The sequence below is a fragment of the Gorilla gorilla genome, chromosome 5 (genome assembly GCF_029281585.2).
Source record: "Gorilla gorilla gorilla isolate KB3781 chromosome 5, NHGRI_mGorGor1-v2.1_pri, whole genome shotgun sequence".
Taxonomy (NCBI): domain Eukaryota; kingdom Metazoa; phylum Chordata; class Mammalia; order Primates; family Hominidae; genus Gorilla; species Gorilla gorilla.
In genome coordinates this window covers 148,836,151-148,858,792 of record NC_073229.2, presented here as the reverse complement: position 1 = coordinate 148,858,792, position 22,642 = coordinate 148,836,151, and the positions used below count along the sequence as shown (strand labels likewise).

General features: G+C 35.1%; 1 protein-coding gene across 4 annotated transcripts in view; it reads right to left on the bottom strand.

Annotated features, from left to right (window-relative positions):
• The window catches only part of NKAIN2 (sodium/potassium transporting ATPase interacting 2), a 1,018,833-nt gene that overhangs the window by 148,273 nt on the left and 847,918 nt on the right, over positions 1–22,642 (bottom strand). For all 4 annotated transcript variants that reach the window (XR_008681100.2, XR_008681101.1, XM_019030137.4 and 1 more), the window contains one exon: positions 18,207–18,407. Coding sequence is in view for 2 of the 4 variants with exons in the window: in XM_019030137.4 (XP_018885682.1) it covers positions 18,207–18,407 (201 nt within the window). In the remaining 2 variants the exon portion in view is untranslated. The remainder of the gene's footprint in view (positions 1–18,206; positions 18,408–22,642) is intronic.

The following is a 22,642-nucleotide window of genomic DNA, read 5'->3' as shown; positions in this document are numbered from 1 at the left end:
GCTAAATGTGAAAGGACGGAAAAAGATACTCCATGCAAATATTAACCAAAAAAGTGTAGGGGTGGGCCATACTTATAGAATACAAAATAGACTTTAAATAAATTGTCACAAGAAGGCTAGTTGTGGTGGCTCATGCCTATTATCCCAGTACTTTGGGAGACTAAGGTGGGAGATCATTTCAACTCAAAATTTTGAGGCTGCAGTAAGCTATGATTGATTGTGCCACTGCATTCTAGGCTGGGCAACAGAGTGAGACTCTGTCTCTAAAAATAAATAAATAATAAATAGTCACAAGAGACAAAGAAGGACTATATAGGGATAATAGGGTGAACTCATGAGGAAGATATAACAATTATAGATATTTATGCATCCAACATCAGAGCACTCAAATATATGAAGCAGTTACTGACAAACTGAAGGGAGAAATAAACAGCAATTAAATGATAGTAGGAGATTTCAATACCCCACATTCAATAATGGATAGAACACCCAGATAGAAAGTCGATAAGAAAAAGAGGACTAGAACAACAATATAGACAAAATGGAGCTAAAAGACATATACAGAACATTCTGTCCAACAGCAGCAGAATATACATTCTTCTCAAGCACACACAGAACATTCTCCAAATGAATCACATGTTAGGTCACAAAATAAGTCATGACAAATTTAAGAAGATTGAAATCATACCAAAAATATTTTCTGACCACAATGGAATGAAGCTAGAAATCAATAGCAAAAGAAACATAGGAGAATTCATGAATAAGTGAGAATTAAGCAATACATTCTCGAACAACCAACGGGACAAAGAAAAAATCAAAAGGGAAATTATAAAATGTTTTGAGAAACAAAAATAAAAACAAAACATATCAACACTTATGAGATGCAGCTAAGCAGTATGAAGAAAGCAGTTTACAGTGGTAAATGCACACATTAAAAAAGAAGAAAGATATTAAACAAACAATGTAACTTTACAACTCAAAGAACCAGAAAAAGAAGGAAAAAATAAGCCCAAATTGAACAGAAGGAAGGAAGTAGTAAACATTAAATGAGATAGAGAATGGAAAAAAATATTAAAAAAACAAAAAAACTAACAACTGTTTTTTGAAAAGATCAACAATATTAACAAACATTTACTTAGGATAAAAAAGAAAAAAGAAGACTCAAAATCAGAAACGAAAATGGAGACATTATGAGTGTGATAGAAATACAAAGGATTATAAGAGACTACCATGAATAATTATACAGCAACAAATTAGATAACTTGGAAGACATGAATAAATTCCTAAAAGTATATAATCTATCAAGACTTAATTATCAAGAAATAGAAAATCTGAACTGAGCAATAACTCATAAGTCCAAGAACAAGCAGTTTCACTGATTAACTCTACCAAACATTTAAGGAATTATTCATGCCAATGCTTCTCAAACTTTTTCAAAAAAATTAAAGAAGAGAGAACACTTACAAGCTCATTTTATATGGCCAACATTGTCCTGATACCAGAACCACAAAAAGACACTACAAGAAAGAAAACTATAGGTCAATATACCTGATGAACATCGATGTTTACATCTTCAACAAATACTAGCAAAACAAAACATCTTCAACAAATACTAGCAAACTAAACTTAACAACACCTTAACAGGACCATAGGCTATAATCAAGTAGAATTTATCCCTGGGATGTAAAGATGGTTCAACATACAAAAATCAATTAATGTAACATACCACATTAACAGAATGAAGGAATTTAAAAATCTCATGATCAGATCAATGGATGCAGAAAAAAGCATTTGACAAAATTCACCTCTTTTTCTTGATGAAAACACTCAACAAACTATGAATAGAAGGAAATTATGCCAGTAAAACAAGAACCATATATGAAAAGCTCACTCACAGCTAACCTCATGCTTAATGGTGAAAAATGGAAAGTTTTTTCTTGAAGATCAGGAACAAGGCAAGGATGCCCACTCTTGCCACTTTTATTCAACATTGTACTGGAAGTCCTCACCAAGATAAATTAGGCAAGAGAAAGAAACAAAAGGCATCCAAATCAGAAAAGAAGAAAGAATAATATCTCTGTTCTCAGATGACATAATCCGTAAAACCCATATCAAACACTAAAGGTCTCACAAAAAAACCTGTTAGAAACAAATTCACAAACATTGCAGGATATTAAAGCAACATAAAAAAATCAGTTGTATTTCTATACATTAACAGCAAATAATCTGAAAAAGAAATTAAGAAAATCTCACTTATAATCACATCTAAAAGAATAAAATACTTAAGAATAAACTTAACAAAGGATATGAAAGGCTTGTACCCTGAAAACTATAAAACATTGCTAAGTAATTAAAGAAGATATAAATAAATGGAAAGACATTCATGTTCATGGATTGAAAGAACTTACTATTCTTAAAAATGTTAATAGTACCGGAAACAATCTACAGATTCAATGAAATCTCTATCAAAAGCACAATGGCTCTTTTTTGCAGAAATAGAAAAAATATTCTAATAGTCATATGAAACCAAAAAAGACCCCAAAAGCCAAAACAATCTTGAGAAAGAAAAACAAAGCAGAAGCCTCACACGTCCTGACTTCAAAACATACTACAAAGCTACAATAATCAAAACAGTATGGTACTGGCATAACAACAGATACATATAGACTAATGAAACAGAGTAGAGAGCCCCAAAATAAGCCAAAGAAGCCTATGCATATACAGTCAAATGATTTTTGACAAGGTTGTCAAGACTACACAATGGTGAAATGATAGTCTCCGCAACAAATGATGTTAAGAAAAGTAAATATCCACATGCAAAAGAAAGAAACTGAACTAATATATACAAAAACCAAATCAAAATGGAAGAAAGGCTGAAGAAGCTGTAAAACTCCTAGAGGATATATAGGTGGAAAACTTCATAGCATTGGTTTTGGTAATGATTTCTTTGATATGAAATCAAAAGCACAAGCAACCACAAAAAATAGACAAGTTAGACTTTAAAATAAAAGTTTCTGCACAGCAAAGGAAATAATCAACAGAGTGAAAAGGCAACCTAGGGAATAGTGGAAAATATTGGTAAACCATATATCTGATGATAGGTTAATATCTAAAATATATGATAAACCTCTACAATGTAATAGTGAAAAAAAACCCAATTAAAAAATGGGCAAAGAACTTAAGTAAATATTTCTTCAAAAAAGACATTCAAATGGCCAACAGGTATATGAAAAAAGTTCAACATCACTAATCATCCGGGAAATACAAATCAAAACCACAATGAGATATCACCTCATACTTGTTAGGATGGCCATTATTAAACAACAACAACAACCAAACAGAAAATAACAAGTGTTGGCAACGATGTGGAGAAACTGGAACCCTAGTGTACTGATGCTTGAAATGTAAAATGGTGTAACAGTATACAGTTCTCAAAAAATCAAAAGTAAAATGATCATATCATTCAACAATTTCACTTTTGGATATTTAGCCAAAGGACTGAAAATTGAATCTTAAACGAACATCTGCATTCCCATGTTCACTGCAGCACTATTCACAGTAGGCAAGATATGAAATCAACCTAAATATCTGCTGACAGGTGAATGGATAGAGAAAATGTGGTATATACATATCATGGAATGTTATTCAGCATTAAAAAGAAGAACATCCTATTATATGCAACAATATAGATGAACTTAGAGGATATCATGCTTAATGAGACAAGCCCATCACAGAAGGACAGATACTACATGATTCCACTTAACAAGAGTTATCTAAAGTAGTCAGACTCACAGAAGCAGAGAGTATGATGGTGGGTGCCAGAAGCTTGGGGAAGGGAGAAAATGAGGAGTTGCTGTTCAATGAGTGTATATTTTCAGCCATGCAAGATGTAAAGTTCTGGAGATCTGCTTTACAACAATGTGCATACAGTCAGCAGCAGTGCTTGGACACTTAAAAATTTGTTGAGAAGGTGGATTTCAGGTCACGTGTTTTTTACAACAATTAAAAATACCAAATGAGTTAGAGAGTATTGTTATGCCTATTACAGATGAGGAAACTGAGGCTTAGAGAAGATGCCTAACCTTTGTCTCTGTATCTTTTACATACGGTTTCAATAATCTGAGATGTTGAATCCTTTTCTTTGTCAAGCCATTTTTTAACTTTATTTAATATCAGTTATATCTATTCCTTTCCCTTATTCCACACAGCCTCATCGTCAAAGGCTTACTACTTTTTTCCAGAGAGCCCCAAAGAATATCTGATATATTATAAATACTCACGAATGATCAATCTAACTGACTTTCCTTTTTATGAAAAATAAAGATGCTCTGACTAACGGTCCTCTTTTGTTCTTTGGAATGAAAGATATTTCTCTTACTTCTTCCAAAGTTTTGACCACACAGAGTTAAAAGCACTGTCCAATAGTCATAGAGACTTGACTGATGGACAAAGATTCCAAAGCAGACACAATTTAGCAAAATCCAGTCTGAGAACTTTTTCAGTAAGTTCCTTTTAATGTTAGAAGGGTGAAAGAGATGGCAACAATTCCCACATTGGACACTCCTGTAGACAACTTTGGCAAGAATTTATTTCATGCCCAATATTCTTACAAGTCATCCCCTTGATGATGACAGTGAAGGCGACTTTGCTTCCTGGCTCACAAGATTTGATTTCCTCTGTTATCTGGAGGCATCGTTGCAGACTTACAATTCTTTCATCTCACTTCTCTGAGTCCTAGAGCAATATCTGAAAGTACTATGAAATGTAATTTTCTCCCCAGACTTACAATCTAGTAAGTGGTAGAAGACTTAAGAATGGCATTCTAGTTCACTTCATAAATATTTAGAACAGTTTCTTCTCTCTTTTTTGTTTTTTTAAAATGGGCTCATTGACAGGAAAAAAAATTAAAATATTGTATGGTTCTTGGTGGCCAATCTAATGTTAAAGCTAACTGCCCCATTCTGTACTTAGAATGACCTCAATTTGTAACTAACTGGATTGCCTCCAGAGTCATCTATAATTTAATTATATTTATCCCAGCTCACCTAGAACTGAAAATGAAATGGTGATTTTGGTTTGTGAGGCCAGAATCAATAGCCATTAAGAGAATGAAGAGATTTTTAAATCCAAGAAAAAAACCAAGTACCTAAAATATGTTTTGCATCAGCTTCTATATACTCAAGAGAGTGCAGGGATGGTGAAATTTTTATCATGAGGCTCTATATAGCTTTTATGCCTGGAAAGAAATGGATTAAGGCAAAAACAGATTGTTGATCAGAATAAGAGCTGAAGGTTCAGCTTTCAGACTATTTTGAACTTGTGTGGCACATTTAGAGAGGCAGACAGATCCTAAGGAAGGACAGAAATAGAGGAAAGCTATAGATGAGAAGAAAATCCTGTGTAAGCCAAGTGTATGAGTTTCTCTAACCATGTCATTGGCATCATGTAAATGCCAGACATCATTTTATATACAGCTTAGATGTAGCAGATGTTGGCATTTAAGTATAGTTTGCTATGAGAGAAAATTGCCCTTGAATGGAAAAGAAAGTTTACTGGCAGAGAAAAATAATTTTCTCAGTTAACGTTATAACCTCAATAATAGAATTGTTTTCAACCAGAGGTTGTGGGGTGGGAAAGGAGGAGAGATATAATGATACCTCAATTCCAATCTAAAAAAGAGAGAAAATCAGCTTCAGTTTAAATTGTGATGTGTGGGTTGTATACATAGAACCTTCTCCTCCCTCTCTTCTCAAACCTTAAGGCTTCATGTTAAATGGAACAAATCACATCCTTCATGGTTCTGCTCTCTTTGGTACAGCTGCTTGCTGCAGGTGGTGCCCTAAAAATATATTGTTTGTTTATTTTGCAATATAGCAGTCTGCAGAGTGGTACCTAAAAGTGCAACTGCTCCCTTCTCTTTCTATTGGTGAACCAAATGATGAAAGACTAAGACCCCTGCCAAACCTAGCGTGAAAAGGCCCAAATAACAGGCACAGGTAAAGCTTGAGGCTCAGCTTCTGATAAGTTCCATTTTCTTTGGATTCATGAAGCAAAGCTGATGGGCAGACTATTTGTCATCAGAGCTTCCAACTGGGTGTCAGTGAAACAAAGCCAGGCAACAAACCGCCTTTCTTGAGAGAATTATTGTTCTTCTCTGGAGATTAACATCTGTAAGCATATGGGATATAAAAGAAAAAATCTATTATGCAACACACACACACACACACACACACAAAGCAAAGATTAATCTCAGGTAAATGTTCTTGCAGATATATTTAATAGTGCTTTCAGTGATTCTTAATTTATAACTTAAATGATCAAATAATTTTTCCAGACACACGCTCATGGCACTCAGATTTAATCTCACTTATGGAGTTGTTGAACACATCACAATAATTTGTATGTGAAGATTTCTATAAACTATGTTTAAAATAATGCTATACAAAATCAAATTTTATTAATATTATTCTATACTTTTCTCACTGAATGAATCTTTTAAAAACACTCTTGAAAATTCCAATGTTTATATGAACTCATCTGTACAGAGGGAAGAGTGATGATAATGAGTCATGCCAATCAACCTTTGGCAAGGCATTGTTTACCATAAAAATGTTACTTAACATCCACAAGATTCTGGAGAATAGGTTTTATAATCGAATGGATGAGTAACAACAGTGATTTTCTAGAAACACTTGGAAAAATATTGGCTTCTAGCAATCAAGTAACTAACATTTCTCTAAAATTTAGTTACATAGTAATGCATTTGGATTATTTTGGGGTTGGTGCAAAAATAATTGTGGTTTTTGCCATTACTTTCAAATGGCAAAACTGCGATTACTTTTGCACCAACCTACATGGGAGGAGATAGAAAACAGAGTGAAGATGACAGCATGATTCCAGTCTTCAGAAATGGGGATGATGATATTTATCCTGACAGTGATGGAGAGGAGGACAGAAAGGGGAAGACTTGAGAGGGGGAGCAGTACGCTCAATGTCAGGCTTGTCAGGCAGAAGGAAACAGATAAATGGAATATGGTGAGGTGGATAGAACAAGTTGAAAAATAAATGTAGTGCCAAAAAATGTGAGAAATGGAGGTGGAGAGAATGATTAGATTCTGAAAGAATGTGGGGAATATTTTAATGAAAGAGGAGAATTTAAGAAGTCAGAAAGAGGGAAGAAGAAAAATATATGTAAGCTAGCTTCCTTTTAAGAATAGTAATATGTATTTACTGACTGCAGACTAGGCTATACCTGGTCAGAGCTCCAGATATGCTGGCCTGAGTAGAGTTCCCTACCCTGAATGTTCTCCTACCTATAATACTCCTTCCCCAAATATCCACATGGGCCAGTCCTCACTGCAGTCAGATTTTAGCTCTAAAGTCACCTATCCAGAATGGCCTTCCCTGGCCATTCTCTTTTGGCTCTTTTTTACCTTATCCTATTTTATTCATCAGCAGAGCAGCCACCCTACTGAACATACTATAGATATTCATTTGCGTCTCCTTACAAGAATGTAATTTGCCTGACAGCAAAGACTTTGACTCACCCCTGTATGTACAGTGCTTCATACCAATGCAGGGCAGAGGCACTCAGTGAATATCTGTTGAGTGACTGAATGAATGTAAACCTGTTTCTAACTCAAAGCAGTTGAACAGTATGGAAGAATACAATGCCATTGGTTATCCTAAATCCAGACTCTAATGAAGTTTCTGCCTGTATTCCAAGACAGCAACTATGATCCATTACTCAATATACTATCCTCGTGATAAGTTGTCATGTGCACCCTATTATATTGCCACAATATATTGCCCAGAAGAAAAATCCATACTACTGCCGGGATGTGGGTCTTCCACATCAGTCCAGATAAATGATCACAGCAACTTTTAAGCTTTTAAGTCCACAAGTTTGAACCAAAGAAAATGTGAGTACCACATGGCTATGTCATATCAATTCAGATCCCAGAGTCACAATTAAAGGACAATAAAGATGTGGCCAAACACATTTTGTCATCTATTTTGGTGACTTCTTTACTATATTTTTATTACCAAGCTTCCTTTGACAACCTGCCTCTAATTTTTAAATTGTAAGCAACACAGACATTTCTGTTTGCGAAAAAAGACATTGCTGAAAAGAAATACGTGAACAATTATTGAATCACTGACATGGAAGTTTTCTGTACCTCACAGTATAATTTCAGGAAAAATTGTTTTTATGCTAACATATCGTATGGTAGGACTAAATCAACCTAAACGTGGCATTAAACTAAGAAGATGGCATGAAATTAGAATGTGTATGAGTTGAAAAACTAAGACATTAAAAAATAAAATAGAACCTGCTATTATTCTCTGACAAAGAAATCAATTAGGTTATGGAATGGGGTAGGGAAAGTAAAGATGACTTGCTAGAAGACACTAGGTCGTGAGAGGAAAAAGGAATCGTCTCTATTTATAATGTTGTTGATAAGCTAATCAAACTTAAGAGGTAGAGCTATTGGAAATCAATAAAGGAGAATAGAATAACTCATAAATTTCAGGATATAAGAGGAGATAAAGAAACTCAAAATATTCTTGAAGACAGGACACTCTACTTCAGTCCATGACTCTAGAGCCATATTTGCAATTAGCACTAACCAAAATAATCACATGAGAAATAACTGCCTCCTTGAGTATAATAAAGTGTAATGGTATGAATTAGAAGATTACACGTAGTAAACATATGTATATGAAAAGTTATGGCCTTGACTCTCAGGGCCACTGCTTGATAGGAGTCTAACAAAATGAACGGCAGTCGAGACAAGTGTCAGAGAGAAACAAATGGCAGTCAGGACAGAAGCAGCCACAATGCCATGAGGAGAGGAAAAGGCAAGAGAATAATAAGAACTAGGAATCAGGTATCTTGTTATATAGAAGAATGTGTGGGTTGGGAACAGTAGAGTTTTCGATCCTATTTATAAGATTGGTAAAAGCAAAAGGTACAGAAGGAATGTCACCAATGGCTCTTTTTTTAACTGTGTAAAAATTATTTAGCTTAAGTGTGTCTGCCCATATTTTAAATTCTTTTTCCCTCAAGTATAACATACTGAACAATAAATTATCCCTCATCTTATAGCTGTCATCTTTATACCCTTCCTTTGAGAATTCCTTGCTCTTATTTGAAAACACTAACATATCCTACTATTATTGTCCTATCACCATGTTTAGAAGTTCTCATGAAGAGCAAATTGCCATCAAAGATATATTTTTAAGAAATTTGTATCATAATAATTGATCATGACTGGAAAATCATCCTAAAAGACAATAATATTATATACAGTATTATGAAGAAGGATGCTGATCTTTTATTCAAGGCCAAAAACTTGTAATGTCTTTCAAAAAATACTGTATTTTAATATATCTTCATATACTTTACTTATTTCTGAAATAACTTATAATTTAATATACTTCACTTACTTCTTCCTGAAATAGTTTTATGATTATAAAATCAAATATAAAAATGGGATCATACATTGTTTATTGCACAACATTGTATGCAAACAATTTCAACTTTTAAATCTCACATTACTAAGAAAACACAATTATTGGTGATTTTTTTTGCAACATATAATCCTTACTACTATCTTAAATGTGTTGGCATTTTTATTCTCTGATGTTTCCAAACATTTCCTTAGAATGTGATATGCTTCAAACAGTACACATAGAAAAATATATTGCATCCTGATAATAATGGTTGATATGGGATAAAATTTGCTCCTGTGTAGGATAGTGGTGAACTACACTAAATATTATTACACTAGCTTTAAGAATCACAGTTCTATCTGGGGAGTAAGTAAATTTAGTAGGATTTAGTTAATTTTTGTATGTCACTGTGAGTTGGCCTGAAAAGCTAATAGTATTCTCAATGAGCAGTGGAAGAAACTGAGCTAAAGAGAAAATAAATAACATTACCTTTATTGTTTTCAAGGCAATTTCTTAAACATTATCTCATTTAGTTCATAATTACAAAACAGCTTGTTATACAACTGGGTATAAGATTTAAGGATTGTTGCTCCCAGACTGTGAATATTTTACCTTATATTACTAAATTTGCATGTAGGGAATACCTGAGAATATTAAAAGCAAAAAAAAATCTTAAATGTAATCTGACTTTAGAGGCTGTTTAAGTTCTTGCACTTTGCTCACAGAACCACTCACCAATTTACAACTGCACTTTTCAGTAGTAAAGTGAAATAAAATTTAGAACATGATAATTGTATACTGTTGACTTTAACCAAAACTTGATTGACATTACAATCAAGGTGTTACACTCCAAAGGGGATGATATTCAAATGAATTTATTATTATTTAGAGGAATAGAGAATAGATTGGAAAGTTAAATTTGTGCCCATTTCAGAAGTAACAACAACTTACTTCTTACTATTCAGTAATAATAATATTTTTTACTATTCAGGGATGGATCCAGTCAAGGTTCTGAAATTAGTCTGTGGGACTTCGCTTATTTATACATGCTTTGCAACTCTGAGCTGTGCCCAGAAATGTCCTTTCCCTGTTCTACTTACCACCTTCATTCTCCTATTTCAGTAACATTGCCATAGGGAAAACTCTCTATTTACATTGGTATTTGCTTCTTCTTCCCATATTTTTTGTGACTATTTTTATAAACTATTCTGATGTTACAGAAAAACAAACACATTTATTTTGTTTACTGGATTACTATCTTTTGACAAGCAGGTTTGTGTTTCTGAGTACACAGGAGAACTACAGTTGGAGTAGTAGGCATAATTGAAGCCATGTAACAAAGCTATTGAACCACCATGGGAACAGGGAAAGAAGCCCAGGGCTAGTCATTCTGTCTATTTTCTATTGCAGGCACAAGACAGTTTGTCCTAAGAAAACAGTTGTAGAGTCTTTGATACTGGACTAGGAAGAATCTGGAAGACTTAGTTTTCAATTCCAGATCTACACCAACTCACGATTTACTGAGAAGTACGGTACGCACAGTATAGATACACAGATTCATTATCTGATAAAAGGCTAGTTGTGTGAAAGGCTTGATCCTGCAGTCTCAGAAAGGAAATGACCCTCAGGGCCTAAAAAGGAGTCGATGGAGCAATCAGAGCTGTGATGCCATTCTGGTATTAGAGAATCATCTTTCCTGAGTAGACACCAGGTGTTTCTGAGCAATTTAGGACATAGAAGAATCAGTAGTGAAGAGAAAGGGAAGGCACTAATATTTCTGATGAAAAATTTGAAAAGCGTACCATGTAGTCCCTACATCAAGCCTAAGGAAAACAAACTTCCATGAGTAGGTCATATCATGGTAATCCTTTAAACAACTGAATAGGAAATTCCTATTCTCAGCCAGTATAGAGAACTACTGACTTAGAGTACTGCTCCCTTCTGCTCCCATATATTTGGAAAGAATTAAACACTTGAAAACTATGTACATTTGGAATTGATGCTTGATATTTTTAAACATTATTTAAATGCCTACCTTGTTGAAGATCAGCTGACCATTATATGTGGATTTATTTCTGGACTCTATTCTGTTCCTTTGGCCTATATGTTTGTCTTTATGCCAATACCATACTGTTTCAATTACTGCAGCTTTTTTAATATTTTGAAATCAGGAAGTGTGATACTTCTAGCTTTGTTCTTTCACAAGATGGTTTTGATTATTCTGGTGTTTTGTGGTTCCATATGAATTGTAGGATTTTTTTTTTCTATTTCTATAGAAATGCTATTCAGATTTTTAATAAACATTGCATTGAATCTGTAGATTTCTTTGGGTAGTATGGACTAGAATAATTGGCTGCAAAAGGTCTGTTTATTTTCACACATTATCAATACTAATAGATGTTAAAGGTACCTACTACATTTTTCTTTTAAATAAATCCAATGAAATTTGAATACCACTGTGATTTGAAATTCACCTTCTTTTATTTAAAGATACATGTACACATTCTTGTTTAATGATCAAAACTTTTTGGTAATTTCTTCTCTTTGTGAACTCCACTGCTTGTGCTAATGTTTTTTAACTTGAAATTTTTATATTGATAATTCTGTCACACTTCCTTGCAGAAAATATCTATGTATAGGTATAAATTTGTATATATGTTAAATATGTATAAGCTTAAATTTGATTTTTTCCCATGTCCATAAGGCATTGTGTTGAAAATGTATTCTTGTTTATCAACACAATTATTGTTTTATAAAATTGATCAAAGCAACATTATTATAAATATTGATTAAAACTACTAGGTATAAAATAAAATTTTATTTGATATGAATTTCTTTTTTTTTTCTTTCTTTTTTTTGAGACAGAGTCTTGCTGTCTTGCCCAGGCTAGAGTGAAATGGTATGATCTCAGATCACTGCAACCTCCGCCTCCCGGGTCCAAGCAATTCTCCTGCCTCAGCCTCCCGAGTAGCTGGGATTACATGCATCCACCACCATGTCCAGCAAATTTTTGTATTTTTAGTAGAGACGGGGTTTCAGCATGTTGGCCAGGCTGCTTTCAAACTCCTGACCTCAAGTGATCCACCCTCCTCGGCCTCCCAATGTGCTGGCATTATAGGCGTCAGCCAACAAGCATTAGCACTAGAATGAGACAGAATTAAGGACGATTCAATTTCTAGGTTTTTTTTCTCCTTAAGGTTTAAGCATTGAAAAATCTTGTTCCCTAAATAGAGAAGCATTGAAGGCTTTTCATTATAATGATGACACTCAACGGCAGCAACTTTTTGCATGCCACAATTTACATAATTATCTATAACAAAATTTATTTCAAATAGTCTACCAACTGACAAATCTATTAGGTCTTCCTTCAATTTTAATGAAAGCAAAGAATTGAAAATTGCCCAATTTGCAACAGTAATTTCTGGGAAGTATACCAAAAATACTACCAAGACATAACAAACAATTATTATTAATTATATTCCTACTTCTTTCTCCTATAGTCACCTAGTTCAAACTGATGTATATAATAACAGTTTGGCAAATACTGAAATGTTATTTAATTTCAATATATGTTTTTTGAAATATTTTCTATCTGTTTAAGAAGTCATGTGTTTTGGGTATATTTTTTGTCAAACTGTGAAGCTGCAGATCTGGCTAATTTAGTTTTTGAAAAATGGCAAAATATGTAACTTTTTTTTTTTGAGAGGGAGTCTTGCTCTGTAGCCCAGGTTGGAGTGCAGTGGCATGATCTTGGCTCACTGCAACCTCTACCTCCCAGTTTCAAGCGATTCTCCTGCCTTAGCCTCCTGAGTAGCGGGGATTACAGGTGTGCACCACCACACCTGGCTATTTTTTTTTTTTGTATTTTTAGTAGAGATGGGTTTCACCATGTTGCTCAGGCTGGTCTCGAACTCCTGACCTTGCGATCCAGTGGCCTCGGCCTCCCAAACTGCTGGGATTACAGGCGTGAGCCACCACACCTGGCCAAAATCTGTAACTTTTAAATGATGAAATCATTATCTACTGTGAATCAATTCAAATCAAGCAATTTTTTCCTTTAAAAGACTGTTTTATTTTTTAATTCAAATAAATGTAACAAAGGATATTCCCATGGCCATGGCAACCACACCACTTCTGACTGCCGAGTAGCTAGTATCAGCTCATACCACTTCCCACTCATCCCTTTCAAACTACACAAGTTCACAACTTAGATTTAACATGTAAAACGTGAATGGCAATATTCTAGGTGACGTGGAAGTCAGAATTCAAATCTTAAAAATAAAATCTTTGTGAATGTTTCCAGATTAAAAGAGGCATCAAACAGCAACATGCACAATAAGGCCACTCCCATGCATACAACATACATATCAGCTACATCCAAAGAAACACCCATGTGCCATTCCCAACACAACCTCAAGTCCACTTGGATAAAGAGTTCCAAAGTTTGGAAAACTTCTTCACTAACGGTATCCTCAGTAAGTCTTAGCCAGACAAATGGCAAACATAAATTATTAACAACATAACTAAACACATCTGTGACTTTATTGACCCCAATGTCTGTATGTTATCTACATTTTTTTTCCTCCATCTGTTGAAAAATAATTTTTACCATTTCATGCACTCTACAAAGTAGAGAGTTTTCTGAATAGGGAATAGATATAACCGAAGGAGAACTTGACTTTAAACTATTTTTAGCTATGACCCAGGTACCAGGTATTAGAACCTTTTCTAATGTCATCCAAGTCTTCCCTGCTCATTTGTACACTGTTTCTAAGCCAACACTAATGGCTGTGGGAAAACAGAAAGCTTACATATATATATATATAAATTATTCTTTCTGCACATTTGTTTGTAAAACACACTCCCTGTTCATTGTTTTTATCACAGGAAGTAAAGTATAATATGTGCATAATAAATGTGAGGCACATCCCTCTTCATTCCCCTCACCTGTGGCAGACATAGCTAATCAATCATGGCATCCTTTGCTGCTCAAGAACCCTGAATTTTTACACTCTGGGAATCCATTATCCATCAGCTGCTGCTGGCATTCAGGTTGAAGACTATTTCCCAACCTTGCTATGACAGCATGTTCATTGTCCCTATTTATTAGCTAAAATATCTTAGGAAGAGCTTTTAACCTATTCTGCTGCCCTCAGAGGACTGTTACACAATCAAAAGATTTAAGTCATGTGAACATATTTTATAATCCATGCTGTTCCAATCACACATTGTTTGAAAGGATCCGATTAATTTTTTTGTAACGTGAACAATAATATCTCCCCAATTGATCTCCTCCTTGGCTCTCCCCACATACATTTATTTTATCTATTTTGAAAATGTGGATTTTTAAAATTTTTGGTTTTATTAAAACTGTGCACATCTGTATTCCTTTTGAATGTGCTATGTGATGCTAACCAGAAGAAAATATGGCTGGAGAAGGAGAAAGCTCGAAATATCACACCTGGCTCATCATTATGGTGTTCTGGCAGTCTTTTCTGCACGGCTGGAAGCTGTGTGATTAATAGCCCCTCGTCCCAATTATATGGATATTATACTTGTCTTCCTTTGGCTGTAGATTGGAGATATCTTATGTATGTGTGATGCAAATGTGGGCTTTGTGAATGCTAATTTCAAAATCAGCCAGGAGTTGATTGGCAGAAAACCGAACAACAGGGTGACAGGCTTGCCAGGGTTCAGGAATCTGTGAAAGAAAGGCTGAATGAGGGTGGAGAAAAAGAGCTGGAGAGATTTGGAGTTAATCAAGAGCAGTGGCTGAGAAAGCAGCAGTTTATGAAAGCAGATCTAAGCCAGATATGCTGGAAGAGAGGGCAGTTTCAAAGACTTGGATGAAAACAGTGAGAAGAGTGAGAGTTCAGCTGACTTTACCAAACTGCATGGAGCTAAGAAGCCAAGATTATGCCTTAAACTGCATAAGCCATATTCTTTGTCTACCACATCCCCCAAATGTGCCTGTTTGCACCTCGTTTGTGCTTTGGGAAACGTTGCTGTATATTTGACTGTGACATCCTCAAGGTCAGAGGTCCTGACACCTTTGCTTCTCTAGATGCCAGAAGGAGACAAGCACTCAGGAAATTTCCACTAGACTGATTTAATGGAACATTTGATTGTCAAGGACATGATCTGGGTAACACAAAAGGAGAGGGACAGAGATTTAAGACACTATTTCATCAATTAATCACTACATCAGTGATCAGAATGAAGATAGGAAATTTTGTTTGCAGAGCAAGTTGGTAAAGATAAGCCTTTTTGATTTGCATTATAAAACTTGAGTTCAAATTTGCTAAGTTTTCTGTACAGCAGACACATTCAACCCAAAGCTGGCTAGATAATAGCAAGCTCAAAAGTAGAAAATGTGTTGAAATTTCTCCAAGTAATGCCTTGGCTGTGCAGTTGCTAACTCTGGTGTTCCACAGTCAACATTGCAAAAGTAGTACACCCCTGGAAAGAACAGGTGGAAAAGGTAGAGGTGAAGATGTCACATCCTAGGATGGTTTACTCAAACTATTCCTTCACTCCACTGGGGGGAATGCAGACAGGAGAAACAAGAGCCAGTAGCATGAAATATTGGTCACATCTGTTCTTAGCAATAACCCATCCATCTTCTTTGCACTCTAGCCACCTTGCTGTTACAGATGGTTTTTACTTAAGGAAAATTATCTTTTCTTTGGGTATGTATGTCGACTTCAACATATGCCCCCACGTCCAAATGTATTTTTTTTAGCACATTCCCTATGTGTCAGCATTTTATGTGGCATTTAATAAATCTGTGAATCTATTTTACACACACATACACACATAAACTAATTCAAATAACTCTATAAATAGTCATATATAAATATCCATGCACATGAACTGTATCTTCACTTCATCCTTAAAACATAGGTGGAAATTTTCCAAAATTTTGTGGGTACAGTAAAGATAGGCAGTTCTACAGAAGGAATATTTTGTTTAAAACCTCCTTTTAATACATATATAAAGATATTTTATCTGACCCCAAATCACAGAAATATTTCACTTTTCTCATGTGATAATGATTACTTGATTTAAATGGATTTTAAAGAATGAAATGGCTACTTCCATCCTGTCAAGTCTAACTTATTTTTACTTCAGGATAAGCAAAGTAAGCACTTTTAGATTTAAAACTATTACAGAAGAGTTTGTTAACTGGAAGGAGTGTCTATGGTTGAACATATTCAAGGGATATTACTTAGTGTTTTAGCAAAGAATATAATTCAAATGTTCTGGACATCATTTATGCTGATTTCCAAATAAACAGCCCTTCCTCTTTACTGTCCATTCTGTGATTGGGTGGGACTGTGTGACCAATTCCGCACAATGAACTGTGAACAATGAGCCTTCCTCTCAAGCAGAAGTATGTGTGTGCCCACGTAGACCCTCCACAGGTATTATTACTTTCTGGCACGGCAACCCATGATGATGGAGATACTGGCTACTCAACTAGCCTTGTTTCCTTACTGACAGTGATCAGTGGAGCCTCCTGCTGACACACAAGAAGAAACCTTTATGACTTTTATTTACAGAGAATTTGGAAGTGTTTACTAACATAGCATACTTAGCTTCCTTAGTCTATCACAACACACACAAACACACACACACACACACATAAACACACACATTCCATTAAAAATATAACAAGGATATATTAGTTATATCATCTAACACTCACACACTCACACAGTTTTTTTAATTCCAGAAGAATTTTATGTTTCTCTGAATTGTATGCCACTCTACCCAGAAACGATTATTTATTGTTATCCAAGAACTGTGAGTCAATATCATTTCCAAAATAATTAACTAAAGAGGTAAAAAGCAGATTCTGCTTGCATCATTTGTTGCTAACAATTTTAATACTATGCACATCAATTGCACATCCACATAGAATCTAAGAAAAATATATGCAGTTCTGCATTTAAGATCTGTAATGATTAAATGGATTCATGTGTCATAAAGTTGCCTTAACTTTATAAATCTCATGATATTATGCAGTTGCCTTCTTGAGAAAGAGGTGTTTTAATTTATCTCTTTGTCATAGTAATACAATGTTAAATCGTGTATTTTATATAAAATAGGCATATGTTGTACACATATGTTATTTGTAAGTCCTACTGCCTCCTGGTAGAAGGAGGTTTTTTTTTATTGTTTCAGTACTATGAAAAATGGGGGTATGAATGTCTTAGAATTAGAATCTATAGAAAATGTGATTTTTTTCTGGAAAAAAAGTGGGAGATTAAAGGTGATGGATGGTGCCTGGGAGAAATATAGGAAGGAAGAAGGAGATAGGGCAAATGAAAAAGAGAAATCCCAGGGCTAGCAGCACAGCCAAAAGAAGCACTAAAAGAGAAAACACTTATTGAAATCTTATAATTTTGAGTATTGTAGAACGTTATGAAAAAAATCTCTGATCATCCCTTCAGAATCCTTGGAAAAGTCTATCAAAAGTCACGTAATCACATCTTGACTGATTGGATTTCCTATGTAAAATGCTGATGATAACAAAGGGTATTTACTAATTGTTGAAGAAAATCAGCACACTAAGTCCAGAGGATGGTTTGGTTTAACCTGACGATTTCCTGTTAAAAGTCGCATTAATGAGGAAAAAGCAAAAAGGCCACACTTTACCCACAGATTCCATTTGTGTGCACTGAGTTTGTACAGAAATAAAACAACCCCAGAGGCACTAGAAGGAGCAGTTGGCTGTCAACACTTACTGCGAGGACAATCTGGAGGGAACTATGAGCCACTTCTATGTACTGGTACTCCAGCAAACACCCTGAGACCGTGATGTAGCGATGGTCTTCTGGGGCCCAGTCTGGGGCGGGTGTCACTGACGTCACCGTACATCCTGGTCCATTCTCCATCCACCAAGATCGGTGCATTGATATATTAAAAGTCAGGATAAGGTCTGTTTCCTGCAAGAAGGCAATTTACAAGGATGAGAATTACTTTATAAATGTGAGTCAGCTTACTTGGGACTGACTTGCTTTGACTTTCCCATTTGGAAACGTGGGTTTGTTTGTTTGTTTTTTTTTCCTACCCCATGCTGTATTTTACAGGAAGCGAGGACACAGCTAAATTAATTATGCATCTATGGATTCATCCTACTTATGAAGGTTTTTCCTGACTATAATAATATAGATCAAATTATTTTATTGGAGAAATTCCTAGTGATTTATATTACTAATGATTTATATTCATTGTAACACTGAAGAGTCTTTACCTTTCAAGGGTCTTTCCCATTACAAAGGGAATGATTTAAACTTTTATCAAGTGAAGTTCATGCTATTCTAAATCTGCTTTATTTTTTTCTCTCAAAATGTTTACTTTTCACACATTTTAAATCTTAAAGCTATACTTCAATTCTGCAACATTTAACATAATATTGTGGCTAATGCTTGACTTTGTAAGACCCTTACTTAAGAAAACATAATATTACTTGCTTCCCCCTCCTTCCTATTATTTGGGCAAATCAGTGTCTCTTCAATCTTATCACTTTTTGTGAAATTGGTCATAATGTTTCTTAAGAATTAAGAAGTAAATATTTTTTAGGAAATATTATTATCAAATTCTTGTAGGGTGGAGATAATAAATTAACTATTTAGATGAAGTTCGCCATGTTAGGTGATACACAGCTGTAAATGGAATAAAAGTAGAATTTTGCACTCAGAGAGCTTGCAATCACCTATGCCAACTTGGAGCTATCAATGGCACATGGGCAAATGTTGTCTTCCAGGGAAAGAACGGCTAAAGGAAATGCATCAAAAGCATTTTATTATTCAGCAAGTCATGAAGGAAGATAAGTTCTAAGAAAAAAAGGTCAGTTATGGGAAATTGCACTCTATCAGTTTCAGTGATAGTTACGGCCACAAGATAATAGGTGCCAACTACTCACTCCAAAGTGAGGTTCTGATGGACTAGGCAGACCCTGTATAGATAACGTCTTAAGTCATCGTTTGTGACGTGGAGCCACACACTCACATTGAACATATGGAAAGGTTGAGTTGAAATGGCCAGGGAATTTGGAGATTGCAAGTAGAACTTCTTTGGAAAAAGGTGTGCTATGAATGTCATCATCTCCATGGTGGTGGCTGGGTGGGGTGGGGGTGATCTCTTTTTTTTGCAAGTCTGTTGAGAAAAGCTTCAAAGTATCTTTGGAACCTAGGAAACACAGCAGCTAGTGTCTGACTCAGGCCTGATAAATCTCAAAATAGAGTCTGTGGCTAGAGCTACCTGAGAAGTGGTCAAACAAAAATTAGGCAGTATGAGAAAGGAAAGTGCACTGCTACATATCATGGATCTAAAGTAATGATCCTTGGTAGCAGATGTGGGCTGTCATGAGAGAGAGCTAACGTGGGTTTTCTTCCAAGGATTTCTAAGAAGACCAGTGGGTAGGGGGGTAATGGCTGAATCTTTACCATCACCTATTCTTAGGGCATGAGGGAGGGAGTGTTAAAATATAGTAAGTATGGAAGAGACACCAACTAAATCATGTACCTACAGATGAGATATTTAATGCAATGCAGGGTCTCTGAAAACCCCAGAAAAGTGTCTTGAGACACTTTTCAATCTCATTAGTCACCAAATTCTGTTAGTCTAGATATCTCTCCTGCTCCCTTATCTCCTCTCCATTGCTATACTCCAAGCATGGTGGGGTCTGAGATCTCAGATAATAGTTGTGAGATAGGGATGGGGTTAGTTAGTAAAGATCGAAGTGAAATACGAAGCATACAACTTTCCCTACAGGAAGGAAGAAGTTTAATTTTGAATACAATTTGGATTTTTTATTATAATGTCAGACATATTAATTTCTGAACACAGACTTCTTTGGAAATTATAGTGACTTTGGATAACTTGTTATTATCTGGAAGTAACCACAAAAGTAGGAGATCTGCTATTTATTTTATCCAATGGTAGCAGAAGAATCAGGTCCATGGGGAGCCCTGTGGGGGAAATCATGAGAAAGGAATGTTTTTTATGCTATTTTTCTCAAAATCATGATCATTTAATGTTTGGTTACCAAAGCAAACTGGATAAATCCCCAGGGCCTAAGAGAAAAGAGAAAACCATTCAAAAGGGCAACCAACAAGAGACTAAGCCATGAGGGCAGCCAGGCTTGGACAGCCCAGCAAGAACACAATCCAGTTCCCTAATCCCTGGTGATATCTAATATCCATAGCTCAAGGTCTCGGTAAACCTCCCTCTCTCACAGGAAGTCAAGACCAACCACAAGGTTCCATTTGAAACAGTGGTAAGGAGGATTTTCTAAGACTTAGAACTTGGTTATTTGCATTATTGCTTCTCATCGGTTGAAGCAAAATTTGTTTATCATACAAAGCAAGATGATTCAATAATCAACTATGCATGAGTTTATTAGGGGTAATCATAATTGCAAACAGGGACTAGAGCCCAAAGCAGTAACAGTGAAAACATGCTTGTGAGCTGTTAGACATAGAAGTGGTTCAGATAGGTAACTATCCCATTATGCCCGGGACTGTCATGAATTTTGCAATGAAAGTCCCTTGTCCTTGGAAGCCCCTTAGTCCCAAGCACACCAGGACAGTTAGTCACCATAGCTGCAGAGACAAGTTTTTAAAAAGCATTGATGTTAGTTGAGTTTGTTGGCCACTAGAGCTATGGTAATCAGAAGTGATCATTTATTTACTAATTATTTATATCCTAACTACTGCCATAAAAAAGAGTCTTGTCATAATAAAGCAAACATATACCATTAAAACAAGGGTAAAAAATAAGAACCAAAAAAATGGAGATGATAGCTAGTGAGCCAGGAAACCAAGACATGAGTAAGTGCCTCACTTGGATACTCAATTCAGAACTGACTTGTTGGTAATAATGGAGACACAATGGGAACACAGCTATCATTATCTAAAAGAATGAAGAATACCATGGCCCCAAGAAAGACAACCTCTTCTTTCCTAATACTAATTTCTTAAGAGGAATTAACAATTATATAAATATTTCATATAAAATATTTATAATATATTGGATGGTATCGTTAATTGATTTTTCTTCCATAATTTCAAGAATACTGGCAGTGAATTATGCTGGATTTAACAGACATCTGAGCCATCTTTAGCTCCTCTTTCTAATACAGTACTATATTAATTTGCTAGGGCTGCCATAACAAAGTACCACAAATAGGGTGGCTTAAGAAGAAACTTATTTTCTCACAGTTCTAGAGGCCAAAATTCTAAGATCCTGGTGTAAGTAAGGTTCTTTCAAGGGGCTTTCTGTGAAGAAGAATCCATTGCATGCCTCTGATGGTGTGCTGGTAATATTTGGCATTCTGTGGCTTGTAGAACCATCACCCTAATCTCTGCCTTCATTCCACACAGCAACTTCCCCGGGTGCCAAGCTGTATCCAAATTTCTGTTTTTAAAATATGAGGCCTCCAGTTGTATTGGCCTAGAGCCCACTCTGATGACCTCATTAAGTAGTCACATCTGAAATGATCCTTTTTCCACATGAAGTCACATTCTGAGGTACTGGGGGTTAGGCCATAAACATAAGTTTAGGGGAGCAGGCACAATCCAAATGGTAACACCGAACTCTAATTTCTCTCTCTCTTTTTTATTTTATTTTTCATTTCTCCAGAGGGTCAGTTCTAATTTTTCTCTTTTTTTAAATTTATTTACTTTTTTGGTATTTTCTCTTTTAACGTATGTTTGAGATTTCTAAAGGTCATTTGAACCTATTGTCTGGATGACAAGTAAAATATTTTATTACTTCATACATTTATTTATATGCTTTCTACATTATTTATTACTTAGAAAATCAATTAACTACATATATTTTTAATAATTACATTTACCATAAAGCTATAGCCAAAAATAGCATTTCTTGTCCACAGTTCTTTCCATTTCATAGTACCCTATTGAAAGGCAACCACTTTCATTTTTTATAACTGTTTCTTTAAGTATTTACTTTTGTTTTGTAAATATCATGCTCATGTTGACATTATTCATTTATAATCTAAGTATTATCTCCTATTTCTAGTATGAAATGTATGAAGTAACATTTTTAGAAATATTCCCTTTCTATTCCTCACCATTCTGTATAATTTTCTCTAAAATTTGGTTGTATGAATATTACAAAATTTGCATTTCCCTGATGACATATGATGTTGAGA